Source organism: Styela clava, chromosome 1, assembly GCF_964204865.1.
Source record: "Styela clava chromosome 1, kaStyClav1.hap1.2, whole genome shotgun sequence".
NCBI classification, from domain to species: Eukaryota; Metazoa; Chordata; class Ascidiacea; order Stolidobranchia; family Styelidae; genus Styela; species Styela clava.
The window spans coordinates 1,725,059-1,746,971 of NC_135250.1; the positions used below are offsets into that span (position 1 = coordinate 1,725,059).

The 21,913-nt window shown below is 37.7% G+C and overlaps 1 protein-coding gene across 1 annotated transcript in view; it reads right to left on the minus strand.

The window, feature by feature from the left end:
• LOC120337162 (uncharacterized) overlaps positions 1–19,471 on the minus strand; it is a 38,980-nt gene extending 19,509 nt beyond the window's left edge. Inside the window, exons 1-11 of the mRNA XM_078116031.1 lie at positions 19,269–19,471; positions 18,247–18,344; positions 17,193–17,235; positions 16,868–16,910; positions 16,538–16,635; positions 14,326–14,373; positions 13,907–14,014; positions 13,509–13,544; positions 12,491–12,584; positions 12,037–12,146; positions 11,594–11,779 (exon numbers count right to left, since the gene is read on the minus strand). Coding sequence (XP_077972157.1) covers positions 11,594–11,779; positions 12,037–12,146; positions 12,491–12,584; positions 13,509–13,544; positions 13,907–14,014; positions 14,326–14,373; positions 16,538–16,635; positions 16,868–16,910; positions 17,193–17,235; positions 18,247–18,302 — 822 coding nt within the window. The 5' untranslated portion in view covers positions 18,303–18,344; positions 19,269–19,471. The remainder of the gene's footprint in view (positions 1–11,593; positions 11,780–12,036; positions 12,147–12,490; positions 12,585–13,508; positions 13,545–13,906; positions 14,015–14,325; positions 14,374–16,537; positions 16,636–16,867; positions 16,911–17,192; positions 17,236–18,246; positions 18,345–19,268) is intronic.
• Positions 19,472–21,913: the final 2,442 nt, after the last annotated feature.

Genomic DNA, 21,913 nt, shown 5'->3' on the forward strand with positions numbered 1-21,913 from the left:
GCTATTTTTATATCATTTCTAAAAAACCGGTAACAAGACGAGAGGGCGTGGTCATCTTTATGATTGAGTCATATTCTGTCTTTATTCTCCCTAGTATGAAGCTTCAAAATACGATAATCTTATTATTAACTGTGTAAGCAAATCTGGGTCTCGTGTAGTTTCGTACCTAACGTACTTCTAGTAGGCGTAGCATAAAAATTTTTTTTTTGACATGCCAATCCTAACCCTCACCTGACTACGCCATCCAAAAATTACGTCACTACACGTGAAAAAATTGTTATGCTACGCCCACTAGAAGTATGTTAGGTACGAAACTACATGAGACCCGTCCACTCGCCCGTGTCGAACTTACGAACCACGCAGAGTACTGAGAGTTGCGGCGGCAAGCGTATTTACAACGCTTATCGCGACCTCTATACCAACTGGTCTTGGTAGCTTCGATACCATGGGGATACCATACCTTAAACTTTTAAAAGGTATGTCATATGATTAACCGTGGTGTCTCATACCAAGAAACGGCCTTATCGGCTTTATTCTCCCATGGGATAAATATGAAAACTGCGACCCTGCATGGAGACGGTGCTCAAGGCAGAGTTCGTAGAATCATTGATACCTTAACAAGTCATCAATGGTAGAATAGATCGACACAATATTGTCCACGTGTTTATCTAGGTAAGAGGAAAGTTGATGTGAACTGCGTATCATTTTGTGTTCATGGTGATTTTAATTAACTTACCATCCAACTAGTAGAGAAATCCAGATGAATGCGATCAACACCACAATGTCATTCATTATATTATATTTGTAGGAAATATTTTTTAAATCCAAGACTATCTAATAAAATAATGTACAAAAGGTATATTGGAAATTAAATTTGCTTGATATTTTACCACATAGAGTCATTTCTTAGGTAGGCATTGCAGGAATACTTCCGGTCCCTCCGAATAAAAGTAAATCTATTCCATATCGTTAGATATCAATGGACCTGCTTGCAGTGGTATCAAAAATTCTGTTCATATGATTATAATTAAAATGTCACCTACATTGCTCTAAATAAATTACCCGTAGCTTGAAACAAGTGTCGGCCCGCCTGATGCCACCACAACCAAACTAAAATGATATTTGATGTTTTAGTTGAAAACATCTCAAGGAATTTGTTGAAATTGGGATTAACTTTATGTTTAGTTGGCACAAAGCTTACTGTTTTCCATATTTGCTTTTGTAACACTGTAAATATTGTTCATAAAATGTAACTTTTTACGTCACACTTATTATATGGCCCGCCAGACCAAGTGAGCAAAATTGCTGGCCCCCGGCTCAGAAACCTTGCCCACCACTGTTCTAAAAAATCGATTTCCCCTAACAATGTGTATGCAAGACATATTTTAAAAAGGCCGTTGAAAAGACCCCACCCCCAACACACATACATACACACGCATCATTAATAGCAGAAAAGCTTGACGATCATTTGATTTTATTCCCTCAAAATCTGCGTGTCTCTACCAACCCCAATAAGTTTTGCTTGCGTTGAGTACATACTCCTCCACTTCAGCAGTTCCCTAAGCTATTTCTTGAAACTTAAACTTACCGACGTCATCCATCGCGACGGAAGTTGATACAAGGTAATCTAAACCTATATCTGGTATGGGTGGAATAATTGGCCACGAACGATGCGTCCCCGAGGTATATTACAGCGTTAAATAAACTTTCAAATCAGTAACATCCTAAAACGAGAATATCGGTCGGAGGCCGAAGACTTATCGATCGAAACTGCGGTTTTGTTTCATGACTCTATAGTGACACCGCGTGTCCCATCACTAACTAATTAATAACTCGCTAACTATGCGACATAATTCATCCGAAATTTATAGACTTCTGATCTGAGCTAAGGTGAATGCACATGCAAAATTTGGAGCAGATTCAACCACGCCTTGTGGGATATCGCGTGCATCTAACAGACAAACAGACAAATACCTATCAACATACTTACCGATCTGAATATCGATAAGTAATGATTAATTACTGGCCAGAAAATATATAAGCGTTTACTATAGCCGCGTCGTCTTAATAATATTGTATATCAAAGCGGAACTTGTCTGAAATGATTAAAAAAATTCTATTCGTAAATTATTTCAATAAAATATATTTTAAACCTAAAACTCGTATTTTTACTTAAATATTGACGTATAAATATTTCAATTCAACAAAGCGTCCTTAATAATGCAGTCATTTTAAAACTTTGCCATGGGAGCCATTTTACACGTCGATTCGTCACTGGATGGAAAGCCCTGACGGTTTCAGAATAATTCAACTCAAAGATATGTTCTCCTCTCCCCTATATATCTCTCTATTGGTCTAATTAACGCGGAGGTATATTATAGCTCTAAGATTTGTCTCATGATGTTACATTCAAAATTGCATAGGCAGCAAACTTAAAAAATGAAACTACCAATGACCCAACCCAACACCAATGCACGATTTGTATGCATGAGTGTTTAATTGGCAGATAAGAAAAGTGTACTTTATTACGGAGCAAATATGGCTGCCTAGCAACAGACTGATTGCGTGTGCAACCCAACATATATTCATCCGCGAGGTGTTGAGTTTTGAATGATAATTCGACCAGTTATTTCACGCTTTTTGGGCGCGAAATAGATGTATAGAATGTTTTGCGAATTATTGTAGTTGTTAACAGCATTTCTGTTGCTGTGTTATGATGAAAAAGTTGCCATTATTACCAAATAATTTGCGCTCATGAAAATTAAATAAATATAGGACACGGTCGATCTCGTGACCAATTTATTAGTTCGCTCTGCCTTTGTGTGAGAGGATCCGAAATCGCTGTCAATATAACACCTTTTTTTCTACAGTATAATTCAAATGGCAAGTGGAATTATATTTCCATGGCCGCCCCTCAGCCTGCTGTATATATAGCGATTCAATAGCCCTTTATGAAGGAGGTGATTCCTATGGCGATTGGGACCATATATCAATCAATCATCAATCATTTTATTTCGGCTCTCTGACTAAAACGGAACAATACAAAAAAGTAAACAGACAATAAATACAGAGATACCTGGAAGGTGAGCATAACTTAAAATAAAGTTAAAAAAACGTACAAGTACGTGCCCACCCACCAAAAATAGGCTTACCATATATCTGAAGCAAAAACATTGGACGAGCCAACCTTGGTTCGATTCCATAGGCTTAGTATTAGTTTGTGTATTTTATTTCGAATCTATTGTTGTCTTTCCATGATTTGTGTATTTTTGAAGATAATTTTTATTATTTTGTTGTCTTATATGCTTCATTGTTATATTTGCTGCTGTAATTCATCAACAAGGTGTCGCTGACAAGATGACTCATTCAGTCTTTTCGCGACCCCGTGTCAATTGCTATGAATCAATTTTGTTTTAGTTTACTGTGTTTTTCTTTTGTGCTTTCTATTGATTCTTGCATGACGAAATAAAATATCTGAATCTGAAATATCTGGTTTGAAGATTTTCCATACCATTGTGGGTGGATTACAGGCATCAAAACTAGCTGTAAATTCTATTAAAATATCCTCTATTGGTCTTTGCTACAAATAATGGAAATCGTTCAACTCATTAGAATACTTGCACTTTGTTTTCGGCATTTCGATGATTTAACACAGTACATTAGTTGTTAAATTCGCATAGTTCATACTTCATATCATAACTATGGCATAACAATTTTCTCTCTACCTGAACTAGTGAAGTGAGACGCAAATAAGCGGTGAATCGGCTGCCTTCGTTACATAAAAACAATTTAGTAATAGTATCAAATAGAAAAATAATTTATGTCATACTGCAAAGCCGAGACATATAGGTCTACAACTGGGACGGCGAAAAAACTTGCTGAAACCGGGACTGTCCCGGCTAAACCGGGACGTATTGTAAGCTTAACCATATATCTATCCCTATTCCTTACCCGCTGTCTATATGACAGCCCAATATCCCTCTACGGAAAAAGCCATTCAAATGGCGATTGGGGCATATATTGATCCCTATTCCTAACCTGGTATCGATATGGCAGGACCGATAGCCCTGTATGGAGGAGGCATTTCAAATGGTGATTGGGACCATATATCCATCCCAATATCTAACTTGTTGGCTATAATATGACAATAAATCACGCCACCCAATATAATTCTGAAATCTGCAATGTTTAGTAGGAATTAGAGCTAAGATCTGGAGCCCGAGCCCCAGCCCGACCCGATATTTCGGGTCGGGCCTGAAATATCAAGCATTGCGTTCGGGTCGGGTCGGGTCTATATTGTTAATCATTACGTTCGGGCCGGGCCTAAAATGTCAAACATTGCGTTCGGGTTGGGTCGGGTCGGGCCTGAAAAGTCAATAATTGCGTTCGGGTCGGGTCGTGCCTGATTTGTCAATCATTAGGTTCGGGTCGGGCCTGAAATGTCAATCATTGCGTTCGGGTCGGGTCGGGCCTGATTTGTCAATCATTACGTTCGGGTCGGGCCTGAAATGACAATCATTACGTTCGGGTCGGGCTTATATATCGCTGGATTTTCATAAGTAAATATATGTTTATTATAAACTATTTTTCAGAGTGGTTCCGATTTCATAAATATTAAATTTCGAAATTTCAAGTTTCGTAGTTCTTTAGATGATGATACTTATTCATTGCTTTTTAACGGCATACCTCGTTTAATTTAATGTGCCGCACAAGTGGAGTGCAGCGGGACATTTGACACGTTATTGAATGCCTCTTGATGATAATATGTGTGTCGCTAGGGAATTTCTTAGTTTGCCCAGTAAAACCTTTAGCTACCCTCTATCCATTAGCCCCGCATTGTCAAATGAATGTGCAGATTATAGAGCTCACAAAAGAAGAAATATGTCCCAGCATTCCCCCATACTGTACTAACCTCTTGCAATGACAATTCGAAGAACTCCTAAATAAAATATGAAATTTCGGGCCTGTGAATCCAGTTAGTTAGTCGGGTCGGGCATGCAAATTCAGGTAATTAGTCGGGCTCGGGTTTAATACCCACGGGCCGGAGTCGGGTCGGGCTGGAATTTTTTAGCCCGATCTTACCTCTAGTAGGAATAGGGGGTGAATACCATGACGTCAGGATCAGCGAAGCCCGGCTCACTCTACGAGACACAATACGTAATCATTTTACACAAACTCGAATCAGCTTCATATACCCCTCCCAATGATAAGATCCACATATTTATCATGGTGGTGAGGAAAGCCGATAAGACCGCCGATAAACATATGGCGAGCCACGGAAATCAGAAAATCACCTAACCACTGGCCGGTTACAGCTTCCTCCACCATTAAGTCCTCGCATCTGGAACAAATAACTAACTAATCCCATACCCTACTTGGATTAGTAACTGGACAGGTTGTGGTTCGCCGTATGGTTAAGCCACTTATCAACTTTCCGCTTCCCAAGGATTAAATATGTAAATCCTTTTCCTCCATTAAAACTGAGCTAATTAACTGGCTAACAAGTGGACTGCTGACCGAAGCTGCCATATCGCCTTTACTCTCCCACAAGATAAATGGAAATCCTAAGGATAAAGCTATACATAGCTCCAACATATTAGTTCAGTGTTTCTCAAGCAGTAAGGGCACTCCCCACAATTGTGAGTAGACAATTTTTTGAGTGGGCGTGAAGCTTATTGAAAATAATAATATTTGTTAGATTGGATTTTGCCCGCCTTATTTTGGATATTTACATTACATTTATTTTATTATCTACATAATAGTACTTGAAAGTCAAACTGTACAAAAAGCATGGTGTTTAGGCCACATACATATAACAACAACATTGTTAGCTCTAACAATATTACAAGTAGAATTGCAACAGCATCAGCAACAGCAAGATAGGTTATTTGAGAAAGTCATCATTCAAAATTGTCTTGATGATTTACTTCGAATTCCCAGAGTTTTTCATCACTGGTTGAATTTTTTGCTGAAAGCTTTGCGTCTGGTAAAATAGACTAATCTCTGTGTTTTTCTTCTGACTCACCGTGAAGTGTACTGAACGGGTCTGACTTTTGCTCTTCCATGTTCTTTGATTCAGGGTCAGGTGGCTCACCACTGAAAAGCCTAATAAGCGAGTTTGAATCTTGGGTTTCCATGTTCACTATGTCAGGGTTGAGAGGCTCTGGAAGTAGCTTTGTTTCTGATGAAAAAGAGGAATGATCTCCGAATATATCAGAATATTCTGTAGGGTGAGAAGAGTGTGCTTGTTCTGAACGGAATTGGTAATCTGATGCCCTGTTTGCTAATCCATGGATATTTGGTATTTCACTTCGTCTAGGAGGGTGAATTTCTGGTTGTTCGTCAGCAGATGCAGGATAATTCGGATTTAATGCATGAAGTTGATTACTGGGCAGAGCTCTTGAGTCAAGCGTGGTCTCAGATCTCGGCAATAAACATTCATTTATGGAAGGCTGGGCAGCTGCTTGTGGCATCGGCCCATACATCTCAGGTGTTGGGCACTCATCGTCCCTCAAATCCAGCAAACTTTGAGATTGTGATTGCATCGCAGTGGGACCTCGATCCACAGCTCGACGCGAAATAGGATATGTCTGCATTGGAGTAACTTGATTCATCATGTGCTCCATACTGTTTGCGAAATTTTTTACAATTGCCGAAATCTCAGCTAATTTGTCATCCCCCATTCTCATATCAATCTTTTGTCCAACACTTCCATCGCCAGTGGCATTAATCTCAGTTTTTGGAAAGCGAAATTTCCATTCAGAGGAAATTTCCATTCAAAGGATTCTTCAATTATGTTCTCATCGCTACCATCGACATCCATTTTAAAATTGATATTTATATGGCCTTCACTTTTATCCGAATTTATCAAGCTCATTAGAAATTGCTTATCAACACTGAAAAGCGAGCTTGTCCATCTTGAAGAAAAGTTGACAACTGTGCTGTCTGGTTCCACTTGAATATCTTGTCCATAGAACTTGGCTCTCCCATTGTCGCCATAACTGAAACAGGTAAAAACATTCATGTTTATAACATTCTGCCGAAAAAAACAACTAAGGGTAATGGTGGTTTTGTGGCCTGTATTCAAATGCCAGCCCAAAATTACACAGGAACAAATAATTCAGGGAATTTTAGCAGTGAAAGGACTACTTTTCAGAATTATCTTCAGAAGAGAAGGCATTATCTTGATGAAGAGAAGGCATCAAACCCTAGGTTAATGAGTGGGTACAATATACTGTATATTCCCGCATATACGGCGAGTTTAAAATTAAAAAAAAAATGTGCAAAACACCGATCGCACTGGAAATTCGGCTTATATCACATTCAAACGAAATGACATTATGCTAACCAGTGGCGCAACCAGCTTGGGGTGGTTACGGGGGTCGTGTCCCCCCGTTTGAAATTCGTTTTTTTTTTTTCAGTTGGGCGACACCGAGTGGCGTTGCGACTTCTACGTCGTGGTTGCACTGTGTAAATTCCGGTCGGACCCCCCCAAACTTATATTTGGCTTTTCTTATACTCACAGTGAATGTGAAAAACAGGAAATAAATGACCAAAAAGAACTGCACTTACTTCACTTCGAAACTCTGACAAAAAACCACAATTTTAGCTCGTTGTGATTTGATCATTTTCAGCAGATCATGAGTCTCTAAAAATCCATTACCGCACACATATGAATGGATGATATGGCATTTAGGAATTTCTTCAGAAGGCTCAGACAGAAAGACAGTGTTGAGAAAATGTCTTCTCATTTTTGGAAATTCATCTTTTTCCCCAAATATACCAAATCTGAAATCAAGGTTGGTAATTTGACTTATATAAAGAGAAACTTTTTTTCACACAAATCTGTGACTGTAATCAGCTCTTTATAACATAGATAATAAAAATTATGAGGTTACTGTTCATCGCATTTAGAAAATGCTTCAATCATAGTGATAACCAAGGGTCCCTCTAAAGTGCGCAATACCATCAGACCATTTGCGCAGTAAAATCTCATTCTCGCACACTCGTAAAATTTCGTTTTCAAAGCGTGGCTCATCATATTTTCTAACGCCTAGCTAGAATGCTTGTTCCATATTTATTTTTGTTCCCACTGTTCATTGTGATGTCACACACGTGTCTGTTACGTCTAAGTATATCCTGATTTCTTTGGAATCATCTGGAACGGGCTATTTTAAGCCAAGCCTACATCGCCAGCGTGGGCCGGTGCCCGTGGACTAGCAGTAAACATGGACAAAGTGTATGAACATTGGAAAAGCATGAATACATGGACAAGCTATTGGAGTTAAATGTGTATGTATGTTGTATGTACTATTCTAATATATCACAAAATCATTCAGGACTCTGCACAGCCTTAAAATATTCTTGCTCACTAAAACAAACATTTGCACAGTGTAAAATTTTCTTAGAGGGAACATTGGTGATAACACTAATAACATATGTTTATATCGATATATAATTTTGAAAACTGCTTTTTGCCAATGGCAAAAAAGTTTAAGCAGTCACAATTATTTTTTTGTTGTTTGTTTTTTTTGTTAGCCCGCATAATATTGCTAATAATTAGTACTTACTTGCAAAACTTATTTACTTCAAACGAGACAAGATTATCTTGTCCATGCCACACTAATTTATCATCTGTAACGACATTGTTGTTGATCCTTTCAACCTAAAAATTGAAAATCCAAATTTACCCGCAATTTTGGGATTAATTTAAGCCAGAATAGATTAAGCCAAGCTTCATTAAATGCTGGAGTATAGTTAGAGTGTTAGTATAGTTAGAGTATAGTTACAATTAAAGATTTAGAATTCTTCAAGAATGGCATTTTTATACAAAATTAGTCAAAAAAGTGACGAACCTTGAACCAAAATTGATGAATTGCGAGCAACTACCGCATATTCTTGCATATAAGTCGACTCCCTAAAAAAAGCTTCAAAACGGCGATTTTATAAAATTTCGCATATAAGCCGACCCTACAAATCGTATAGTGTCATACACACTATCACATCCAGGAATGTTCAATTTGAAATTAATATTCAATATCGCTATTCGCTACCTCCAGAATATCTATTTTAGGGTTTATATTAATATAGAATATAGCGCACACATCCTAGCGGCCCCGTCCACGTTTTGATTGAAAACATTTTTAGATTAGGTATTATATATTATTATACTCGAAGTGCTTATGACACTTCAAAGATTTTTTCGATTGAAAATATTTTACAATTATCATTGTATACCATATTTTAACTAAGTCGAGATATCCTGGACGATCACGGCAATAAATCTAAAAGCAAATTGTGTTGAATTGTCTTCATACTTGGTTTCAATAGGTGACGTGCATAATGGGAAATTTTTGCATTTCTAGCAATTCACAGTGAATGAAATAGCTCCTAAATAATATTTAGTATCTATCGCAGATTTTATTGTTAGACTCGTTAATGATAATATCATTCAGTTTAGGTTTGCGGTATTAATTTATGAAATGTCATTTCGTTTAAGTGCGATCAGAGTTAAACCGACCCCTTAGCTTGGCAACTTTTTTTTCGAGTTTTAAACTTGGCTTATCTGCGAGGATATACGACGGTAATGTGCTGCAATTGAGTTCAAAATTTTAAATTTGGATATCAGCTCATTGTTAATAACTCATGCTCAAACCAAACCAATAATGCCAGGCTGAGACTTGATAGATATATTTAATTCACTTTGAACGTGACATAACAATTGTAGAAAAATATACTTTTGGTTTTTGAATAATTATTGAAAATATAAACTGCAGAATTTTTCTCTCAATTCCCATCTGAAAAACAAAACAAACCCACATGTAATTTTATTTTTACATCTGGATCTTTAGCAGAATACTGAACAGCTATGGTCAGAGTCACATTAGCTTCGAATTCCATCTTTTGTTCCGACTCAAATATTACGTGCGGACAAATATAAACTCGTGAATCATCTTCTTTCTGTAATAGATATACAAAAAACATAACAAATAAATAGTCAAATATATATATATAATATCGAATGAAAAACATGAGGTACTAAATTGATGCAGGGGTTCGAATCCTGTGGGAGATAATTATGTGCGAGAGGATTGCTGACTCATCACCACCATAAGGTGGTTCACATAACCGCAGATTACGGCTTCCTCCATCATGATGTCCATGCATCTGGAAACAAAAAATTACTGGCTAAATCTCATACCCAACATGGACTGGTAATCGGACTGGTGGCCGTGGCTCGTCATTCGAATAAGTCATCGTATTGGCTTCCCTCTCCCTCAGGAATGTGAATCATATCCTAGTTTCACTGATTTCACAATTCTTATGTAAAAGGATTTCTATAGTCATCATAGTCAATTCAATTGAACACTGGTCGGTTACGGTTACCCATTATGCAAGCCCAGGCATTTTTCTAGCTATCCATGTTGCCCAAATCGTGCAAGATGATGTGACGTGTTATAAGATTAAAGTGTATAATGGCTCATCCCAGTTCTTTCCAAATTGGCAGTTGCGACCCTTGCGCGGGGTGCACAAAGAATTATAAGGGTCGCAAAAGGCTCGTACACCAATTTCACACATAATACTATATCTACTGTATTTTTTTAGACTCTTTGATTCGAAACACAAATATTATAACTAGTGCAAAACTTAAATCTCCAGGGAATATATGGGATAAGAGGAGATTACCGTATTTCGAGGCGATTAAGTCGCTTTTCTGGACCCAAATTTATGATTTTGGGGCGGCCGTCTTATTGGGCAGTTATGTTTCTTTTATTTTCGGACTTATCGGACTAGTCTTCTCAAACATGATTTGTATAAGCTTCATGTCTGGTTTGATATATTTTATATTTATTCGCAGCGCCAAAGTGTCTGCCAATGGAGATTATTTAATTGACTTTGTACTGCCAGCTGTTATTTGTGTTATTTCTTTTAAAAATATGGATGGTGCAATGAAGCACTCCCTGTTTATACTTATATCAGTATTTCAAAAAGAAAACAGCTATCATAAGATAACGTGATTGATTTATGACCCTTCGGTTTTGCTGATTCAGGGAAAAAGGACACCAGACTGGAAAACACAGCTGTTAACTAACCCCCAGACTCACAGTGCAGTACTTATCACACCATATTCAATCAATCAATCAATTTTATTGATTGAATTGATATATTCATAGATTATTTCAAAGTTTCAGTTGAGGGGTTGTTCAAAAAGATGAAAATTACCTTTTATTGTTAAGAATTAATGCTGTTAGTATTATTTTACCTGGAACAAACATGAGCTGGTTCTAACGATATAAAACTATTGATACATATTAGTGCTTAACAGACTAACAGCGAAGCATTTTTACTGTCCTGTCTTATTGGAGGGCTATATAGAAAAACACTCTTTTTTAGTGCTTAAAATAGGGGTTCGTCTTATTTGCCGGATTGACCTATTCGCCGGGAAATTTGGTATATATAGAAAGGGGCCGCAAGCTTAAAAGTTTGGGAAGGCCTGGTCTAACCGGATAAATATGAAAAAGGGAAAATTGATCATAAATTTGAATGGACATGCTCTGATAAGCTTATGAAAATCTATACCTAGGCTACTCACAGAAACTTTTGAATATGGCCCATGTGGATCTGCTCTCATTGTGATAGTCTTTTCCTCTTTCACACAATCGACAGGGAAAAGGGCAACACAGTAAGGGGTTACAACACAACATCCATCTTGATCCAGTTTGAATTTCAGCGGCTCTTTTTCAAAAGATTCGATCACTCTTTGATTGCCTCTCTTTACCTTAAAGAACAATGAAAATAACCTAATGCTTTTATATCTTACAATATAATTGCTATTTGGAAATGAGGGATGCGAGAAGAGGAATAAGTCGTTTTCCAGCTTTCTGTTTTCTTATGTACCAAGTCTTATCCTATTCACTATTTCCAAGCCAACATGGACAGGTAATCAGATAAAAGGTCTTACTCTGATAAAAGATGAAGCATCAACTTTCCTCTCCCTCTCTATGTTAAGTATAAATAAACCTAGAATTTTCTTACTTCCAATAGTTTCATTGGCGTCATCGCATATTGCAGTTCTTGAACGCTTTCATGCTTTTTCTTTTTGGTAGGAACCCCCAAGCCTGGCATGTCTTGGGGCAAGAGAGTTGCTGTAAAATACAATACAATATAAGATCTTGTATAGAAATCAGCCATTTTAGAATGACCGTTTCATTTCGCCTGGTAAATTTCAAAAAAAATTTGTTTTCCCAATCTCTATGAATAAGTATAATAATGCTGTCTTTTCAAAGTATGTGAGTACTTAGCAGTGGTTATTTGTACCATGTTCACAGTGGCCGTATTGAAAATTTAGCCTCGTTTATACGAAAAGTTTTCTTATTGTTTTTGAATTGGGCCAGATTTTATGCCAGATCAATCAAAGTAAAATTGACCGATAGTGACATCTACACCAAACCGCTGGGCAAGCTTACATAACAAATATGCAAGCTCATACCCTTTTTGCTTTGTGGATCCACCTCTGTAGAAATTTGTTGAGTATCTTGCTCTTTCGTTATATTCTGCCCATCAGTATAGTAGGGGTTTTCATCCTGTAGGAAAAATTCATAGAACCATTTACCTTCTATCAAGGCAGAATTTGGTATAAGAGTCAAATGACTTTTTTAGGCCCTCAGGCAAACAGTCTCAATAAAATTAATCATATCATATACTTATTAAGGTACTCCTGAAGTATGTGAACCAAAATGGCGGACACCGGAACGTAGTATGCGTAACAAGTTAGGGTTAGGCCATAATTTCAGGTATAAACAATGGTCACTTGGCTAGTCCCCGAACTCGTAATAGAACTAAAATAAGAGAAAATTGGAATAAAATTATGGCCTAAACCTAACCTGGTACACATACTACATTCCGGTGTTCGCCATCTTGATTCACATACTTTCCCAGAATGGACAGGAGAACCGCGAAATGACCATTCGGTCTACTAGTCTGCGGCTACCTTGCACGAAAAATGATTAAGGTTTCATAGGCCAAACCTACCAGTTTACTACTCGTATAAGAGATAAAGCAAGCAAGGACAAAACCAAATGTGGTCGTTTATCACATAGTACAATGTTTTTCATATTTACTTCCAGTACACATGGAATAAAAACCAGGGGGCCACACAGTTATTCCTAGAGGACGTCTGGTAATTTTTGGGAATAAAGAGGGCCACATGAAATCATATATAAAATTTCGATGATTAGATTATTTTTACTCTAAAATTTGTTGAAAATCACGAGACTAAACAACTTTCGGGGAACCAGCAAGCAGAGACACACAAGGTTAGAATAGGATTTAAATATGTATACTGGGGGAGAGGAAAGTTGAATAGACGGCTTGGTGCCCCCGTAGTATGCGCACCAAGATGGCGCACAACCTGAGCATGGGTGATGCGACTTTATTTGAGTAGCACTGTCAAAATTAATGCAATTATGAAATGAAGGTAATGTTGATCTCACAACAGATTCTATTACCTTAGGTTGCTCTGCTGAATATGGTGGCGGTGGTGCCTGTAAGAAAGTGTAAAAGACAGGGTTTTATTATTTATCCCATCCCAGGGGGGATGGAAGCTTCAAAAGATGGAAACCATTGCTTCTCGTCCGACCATCAGTTCATGTCAAGGGTGTCAATAGTGGTTTCAGTATACAGACTTGATGGGAAAGAAAGCTTTAACTGACCGGCGAGTTAGTGAAGCACCTCTTGTGCATGACTATCCTCAAGGGATTAGAACCTGCGAACCAGCGCAGATTAGTCATAACTGAGACAGCAAGTGTGTTTCTGATGCTTAGAAATTCACAATGTTAGATTACAAGCAAAACTGAAATACATCAAACAAAAATAAAAAGATCAATTTATCAACAAAAGCCCATACCTCATGTTCAGGTAATTGCTGCCAGCTTTCATCATCAACATTATCCCTTCGAGCAGGAGGAGAAGGAAGAATGCGTCTTTCATTATCACTTCTCTGTACAGTATCCTCCTGCACCCCAAAAAAACATTTGATTTGATATTGAAAAACCTGAACATCAGGGGTGAAATGAATTAAGTTCTTTGCTCCCGTAGTATTCGTACCGAGGCATTTTCCCTTTACTTACTTTTTTTACTTTGCCTTATATAATCCAAGTGGTAAAAATACTTAAAAATACTGGGAGCGCCAAATTTTCAATTTTACTGGTGATCATCAATCCTCAGCCCATTGTGCACATAGAATGTGTAAATTAACTGAAAAATGACTTTTCAGTGTAAAGGGAAACATGACCAATACAGAAATCCCATTCAAATATACCTTACCCAAATGACACTTTGAACTTTAGTCACAGGAACGTTCACTGACAAGTTCTTGAATAAAGGAGATAATATTTTAGTGTTTTAGCCGGTAATTTTTTAACTTTTTGTGTTGTGCAGAATGGCTTTGAAGGTTTGGCATGATTTAATTGGAGTCATATTTTGAACTCGTGGAAGTCTAAATTCTGAATTTTCCAGTCAGAATCGGAAATTCACGTTCTCAATTGTGACTACAAAGTCAAAAGTCAGAATTAAAAAAAAAAAAACTGCAAGATTGTTCCATTTGTGTTCCTAATAGTTTAATAAAGAAGACTTGCATAAGTAAAGTTTTTTTTGTTAACAATTCAATTTTCTCAAAGTTTGAGGCTGGAGTCACGATCAATGGTAAATTTTTCCTGACTACATAGCGAACAAGTTCTTTGCTGCTGCACTCATACATCATGAAAAGAATGTGTTCTCTACAAACTTATCAAAGAACATTCCCAAAATTTTTTGGTTCTTTGTGAGCTGGATTACACCATCGGTTGGCAACCAACTTGCCTAATGTCAAACAAGTTTATGGACGCCACCTTGTGCTTGTGCCATAGTTGGAAAACGCGAAACAATAGAGTCTTATGGGAAATTTTCGTCGTGTTGTTGTACCGAATTGAATAAGTCATCTGTTATAAGGACTAGAATGAAACCGATGGGTGGGTTTTGAACTTTAAGCTATATGCTACCTAAATATATAACGATATTAAACTTAAAAAATTATCTAATGCGTTAAATTTGACCACAAACACAACGTAGAACCATTATTGGACATTTTTTCGAAGATTTCATAGTGATATGCCACTTTGACGCTGTAAAATGTCTCCGTAACAATCCTACAATGTCATTTGTTCTTATTGTACAGCTTGGAGCTGAGCAGTAGAGCATTATGGAGCTTGGCAGACGAAAAATGTTAACCAGGAAATGGAAACGGCCATTGAAGCGAAGTTGAGTCATCCGGTAATTTCGACGAATAAATACAACTTTTCATCTGTGACGTCATAAGAAATGGCATTGTCAAATGATTAATTATGATGATTAGAATGGCCAACTTACTTCAGAAGCAACTCGGAACCGGTATACTTGTCTTCAAATACAATTCAATGTACTATAAATGTAATTTGGCAAATTGGGATATTAACGTGTTTGGCTAAGATTCTTCTTCGAAACGCGATCTTCAAAATTTTTATACTTAAAATATCAGTAAAAAAATAGATATTATGTTTCAATGATTGTGTGCGGACTTTTCATAAGGCGCCCTGTTAGATGTCCAAGAACAATAGACACAGGATGGCGTCCATTGTCGGAGCGTTACCTCGTTTGTATTATATATACATACGCTTTGGTTTACACAATTCAGAGTATTTTTTACAGCCTGTAGTTAATTAAACAATGAGTCATTAAAACAGTATTGGGGAGGCTCGTCAATCAACCAACCAACCTTGAGATTTAACTCAGTGATAGATAGACTGTCTTCCGACTCATTTCAAAACTGGGATGGCCCTGGGACTCCACTTTCCTCAGGGTTACTGGTCACCCCATATTGGTTACAACTCTGAGCATGTGAAAAATATATCTTGGCAGCAATATGAGAGATTCTCATGCTTATAATCTAGTGATAAGCAAATGGTAAACACTTAATTTTCTAATTTTGCTTTTATATATTCACGAGCAAAAATACATATCGGTAGATATTTCTATGTTAAATCTTTACATTGTCTGCATGGAAATACTTTTTTGCTTCGGGTTTTTGCAAAACAATTTCCGGTTTTAAGATGCTCAGTAATGCGATTCTATCACTAATAAAAGTTACCAACACATTAAACAAGATAGCAATCGGAGACCGTTGACTTATCGATCTAGGGGCGTGTATCCTTCGCTCTGACTCAATAGTGACACCCCTTGTCCCATCACTAATTAATTAATACCTTGCTAATTATACATCATAATTCATCTGAAATCAATGAGCTCCTAGTCCAAGATATGATGATTGCACATGCAAAATTTGGAGCAGATTCAACCTCGCTTTCGTGAGATATCGCGTGTATCTAACAGGCAAACAAACAGACAAATACCTATCAACATACTTAGTAATGCTTACCGATCAAAATCGAAAAGTAATGAGGTTTAACGGAAAAGTTACTACATGGGCATATTATATACACTAGGCATCATAAGTGGCATCAACCTTCTCATCGCCATTCACGATTTCCGTTCTCTCCTGAGTAACATGAGTTGATGGTACTTTTGCAGAGACGTCTACCTCTTCTGATTTAGAATCACGGACTGCAAAAAGGAGTGATTCAAGAGTCTTGTTAGTTGTTACTCACTAATAGGCCTTCCTCTCCTCTGGGGAGGATATAAAAGTTCCGAACTTTGAGAAGCATGACACTAAGAGCTTATAGTATCCCAGTAGCAGGAGCTCAAGCAAAATACGTTGAGTCATCATCTTTAATATCTATTAGCACTCTCAGTATTGAGCTAGGCATAGGCAAGCAAACAGATAAATAAGTAATACTTTCATGATCTGCGTCCTGAGTCCTTTTTGTAGTATCTGGTGCCTGAAAAGTTTATCAATGAAGCAAATTATTGCGTACTACTGATGGGAAGAACACTAAACTGAGCAGACCTCCTAACTTTTGCTACTGACAGACTTTCTCCGGCTTTCTCCACCATCAAGTCCATGCATTTGAAACAAATAATCTCATACCCGACATTGACTAGTAACCGGACAAGAGGCCGGTGATTAAGCCATGTTATCGACTTTCCTCTGCCTCACATATATATATATATATGAGGAAATCATATTTGAATCATCTGAAAATCGTCCAAGAAAAGCTAACCTGATGGTGTCTGATGAAGTTGGAGAACACGTAATGCAAAAACCTGTAAAGGGAAAGGTAAGAAATACTGTTAGAGACACATTTGTCATGGCATTGCTGAACACTGGAACACCCTTAACTAGAGGGCAGGTCGGTCGCGGTCCAACCACTGGTTGATTAATGATTATGCTTGCGTCCATCATCTAGGCCAGGGGTGGGCAAACTGCGGCCCGCGGGCAACATGCGCCACGCAAGGAAATATTGGAGAAGTGTCAATATTGAATGGTGTGCCCGCGAAACGAGTTTTTAGTTTAGGTAATCTGGTATGTGCAAGCAATTCCAATCTCTTTGCGTCGCAAAGTCTATACCAGTTCATATAGCAAAACTAGCTAGCAAAATCAACAATGTTATAACAACGTATTTCAATAACAAAAAGAAACAATTTTTGCGTGCGGCTGCAACTACTATAAAAGGCTATCTCAATTAAAGGTGCGTCCCGCGGCTTAATCCAGTTACTTATATCTGGTCCTCTTATAATGAAGGTTGCACACCCCTGATCTAAGTCTATGTATCTGAAATGAATTTTATTCCCATACCCAACCTGCCTGGCAACCCAAAGATCTCTATCTTTATGAAAAACAAATAGTAACTCCTTTCATATCGTTAAATATCAGTGATTGTTTGTACAGTTTCTGGGTCTGGCGAAAGTAGGGAAATAAAAGCCTTCCCCCATATAAGGTATCCCAAGAAAGAACATATAAGTGAGGGGTGTGCAACCTTTTAACTGCGTGAAACCGCAGGCCGCACCTTAATTTGATATAGGATTGCTAGTAGTTGCAGGCACAAAAACTTTAATAATTGTTGGTTCTGTGACATGCTTTATTCGCTTCGCACAAGTTCAAAAATAGGCTTTGCAACGCAAAGGAATTGCAAATACTTGCACAAACTAGATTAAACTAAATTAAAAACTCATTTCGCGGGCCGCACAATTTCTTTCTGTGGGCCACATTTGGCCCGCGGGCCGCAGGTTGTACCCCCTGAATTATAAGTGATCATGTAAAATCAATAGACTCACCCTGCTGCTAATAGAGAAATCCAAACGAATGCCAACAACACCACAGTGTCATCCATTATAATTTATTTGCAGAAAATATTTTTTAAATCTGAGATTATCTGAATAAAATAATGTACAAAAAATATGGGAACTAAAATTTGCTTGATATTTTACCATAAAGACGTTATTCATATTCGTTCATATATCGTTATTCTTATTTTATAAATTGAAAAACAAGCACGGTGTGGGATCCTGATTTTATAAAATAATTTTATTTACACCGCTTAGCCAGTTTATCGTTTATTTTCCATTGCTAAAAACGATAGATACAGAAGATAAGCATATTATTGACGTTGTCTGTGTGACATTCTTCAAGCGGCGATACATATAACAACGCTTTTACGGACGCAGTGTACAAGATACAACTATTAAATATGCAGTAATTGTGGTCAGAGTTTTGTTTTTTATCAATTCTAAAAAAAAACTGTTTTGAAACAAGGGCTTGTTTTAAATTTTTTTTGTATCCCCTGTAGTTTTTATTGAAATAACTCTTGCATCGCCGTGAAACTACGCCAAATTGTTGCGCTTTGGCATCTGCACACGCTATTGTTTCAAAAGTGAAAAAAAATTATTTCTTTGTCTTCCACTCTTATCGCGCTGTTTTAATATCGGTACCAAGTTAGTATCTGCACCTGTTTAGGCTAAACGCCTAAATTCGGTCAAGTAAGTTAATACAATAATGGAGAATACATTTAGATCGGCGACAACCTGTAGGTTCGAATCAGGGCTGGATTTGGTCGATGAGACACCGAAGGCTAATTATGAGGACTCTTCTGTGTCAATGTCGTCACAACTAATCTATTATGGCGTCACTATAGGGATTTCGAGCTTATGTAAATATTATGACACCACAAGTACATTTGGGTGAATTACAAAATGTTAGCTACAGGCCACACACATACATGCGAAACGTCATTTCAAATAAGCACACTTTCTTTTAAGGTTAAAGGGCCAATAGCCAACAATTTCATTTATTCGCCTACCTTGCCTAATGGTATATCCGGCCCTGGTCCGAATCCTATGAGTGATGTGACAATGTGCAAGAGGACTCCTCGCCTTCGCAGAGTGGTTTACGCAATGGCTTATCAGTTTCGACTTCCTCCGACAACAATGTTTGCGGACGCTTTGCGCTACGGCTTAAGAAGGCGAGTATGGACAAGTCGTCGATATTTGGATATTTTACATCCTTTTTACTTGTTTTAGTTCTAAAATAGGCATATTTAATCAAAGAGTTACATGAGACTGTGTCGGCGCACATAAACGATCATAACATGGATAAATACCCAATGCAGTCGTTATTAACGTCCTATCAACGTTATCTTGCCAGAATATATAATTTTATGTCGCAAAAGCGCGCGAATAGGAAGTCATATTTCAGCAAAAAAAACTTATGCTGGACGGTTCGGCCTTGTTTGAATGGCCTTGTTTAGAACAAAAGGCGTGATTATTCGTGAAATAAAAAATTGTTCTTGTGATTATAATTAAAATATCAACGACATTTATCGATCTTAATTATTTTTGCTCTAAACAAGGCTCTAAAATGAAATCACTTAATTCGAAAAACTGAGTTTCCAGCCTAAAATTTTGGGTCACTACATTACTAAAAAATTCGATGGAAACTGAAATTGAGTAAATGTGGGTATCGCGATTCTATTAGAGAACAGTCAGTTTATTGCTCAAAGCAAGGCCACGCACACTGACTCAGAAGAAAGTAAAGGTCAATTTACTTGAGACATAAAACAGGAAAACAGCTGTACGGTGATGAAAGGAAGCCTAAAACACACACTAATCATAATAGAAAAAAGCAAAAAAAACAGCATCAGGTGGTTATATTCCCGCAAAGACAGACCGACCCTGACAGCACTCATCCCATAAAATCTTTCTTTAGGTTTCTACATATATATTCGTTCACTTCAGTGGTTCCCCTGTTTCTTTTACTTTTAGGAAATTGAGGGATTTTTCGGAAGAAACATACACTCACCGAAGTCATCGATTGCGACAGAAGTTGATACAAGATAATCTCAACCTATATCAAGTACGGGGCGAATCAACCGGCCATGAACAATGCGTCCTCGAGTCATATTACTGGAATAAATAGACTTTCAAATCAGCAACACTCTAGTCTAAAACAATCTGTTACTGGTCGGCGTCTCCCTGTACTGAGCGGCCAAAACAAAATTAGTTAGCGTTCATTACACCTGCTAACTTTGTATAATACAGCGGAACTTGTTTAGATAAAGCCAACGTAATATACAGTCATAATCTAACGAAGGATACAGCTCACTGATTTCTAATTGTTCAATGAGTAGACAGGAAGCCCTGACGGTTACAGAATAGCTCAACTCAAATTATGCACTATATTATATATATTAAATGCACTACGCTTCTCTTTCCTATATTTCTCTCTACCAGTGTCCGATAACATCAAGATGCATATTACAGCTCTAAGATTTGTCTCATAATGTCACGTTCAAAGTTACAAACTAACCCGAAACCAGCACGACAACGATATGGACTCTTTGACAATATATTTTATTTACTCGGTTCAGAGCAAACATGGTCGCTCTGTTCTAGACTTATGCATCCATTTTATTAATTCACCGCCTCAAAGTATTCATCCGCAATATGCTGAGTTTTGGATGATTTTTAACAGTTATTTCACGCTTTTTGGACGCGAAATGAATCCATCGAATGTTTTACTGAATTATTTTATTTGTTAGGAGCATTGTTGTTGCTGTGCAATTGTTAAAAAGTTGCCAATATTAAATAATTTGCGTTCATGAAAATTAAAAAAATATAGCACACGGCCGATTTCGTGTCGAACATCTTATTTCTCTCTGCCTTTGTGTGAGTGGACTAAAATCAAATCCGCTGTCAATATGACAAAATTATTTATACAAAACAAGAAAGCTATGCTCAAATATATGGACATGTAGAGCCACATAATTTTGATGACGTCATAGCAAAAAAAAGTAATAGCCTTCTGGAGAAAAATTCTATCTTTAACCACTCAAAGCAATTGATCCAGTAATCAAAGAGAAAAGCGATTTCTTCAAAACTTGTCAAAGAACAACATAACAACAAAACGATCGTTATGTCCACTATGTATCCAAAAAGACTTTCAAATGGCGATTGGAACTATATTTCCATGGCTATTTCTCAATTGCTGTTTATATATCAGCCCTCTAATAAGGTGGCCATTCGAATGGCGATTGAGACCTATCCCTAATCGGCTGTCTATATAACGGGTGTCTCCAAAATGCCGGGGAAGTGGGACACAGGACAAGTGGGACACGTAGGACAAGTGGAACACGTAGGACAAATGGGACACGTGGAACACGTAGGACAAGTGGGACACGTAGGACAAGTGGAACACGTAGGACAAGTGGAACACGTAGGACAAATGGGACACGTGGAACACGTAGGACAAGTGGGAAACGTGGAACACGTAGGACAAGTGGAACACGTAGGACAAGTGGAACACGTAGGACAAATGGGACACGTGGAACACGTAGGACAAGTGGGACACGTAGGACAAGTGGAACACGTAGGACAAATGGGAAACGTGGAACACGTAGGACAAGTGGAACACGTAGGACAAGTGGAACATGTAGGACAAATGGGACAC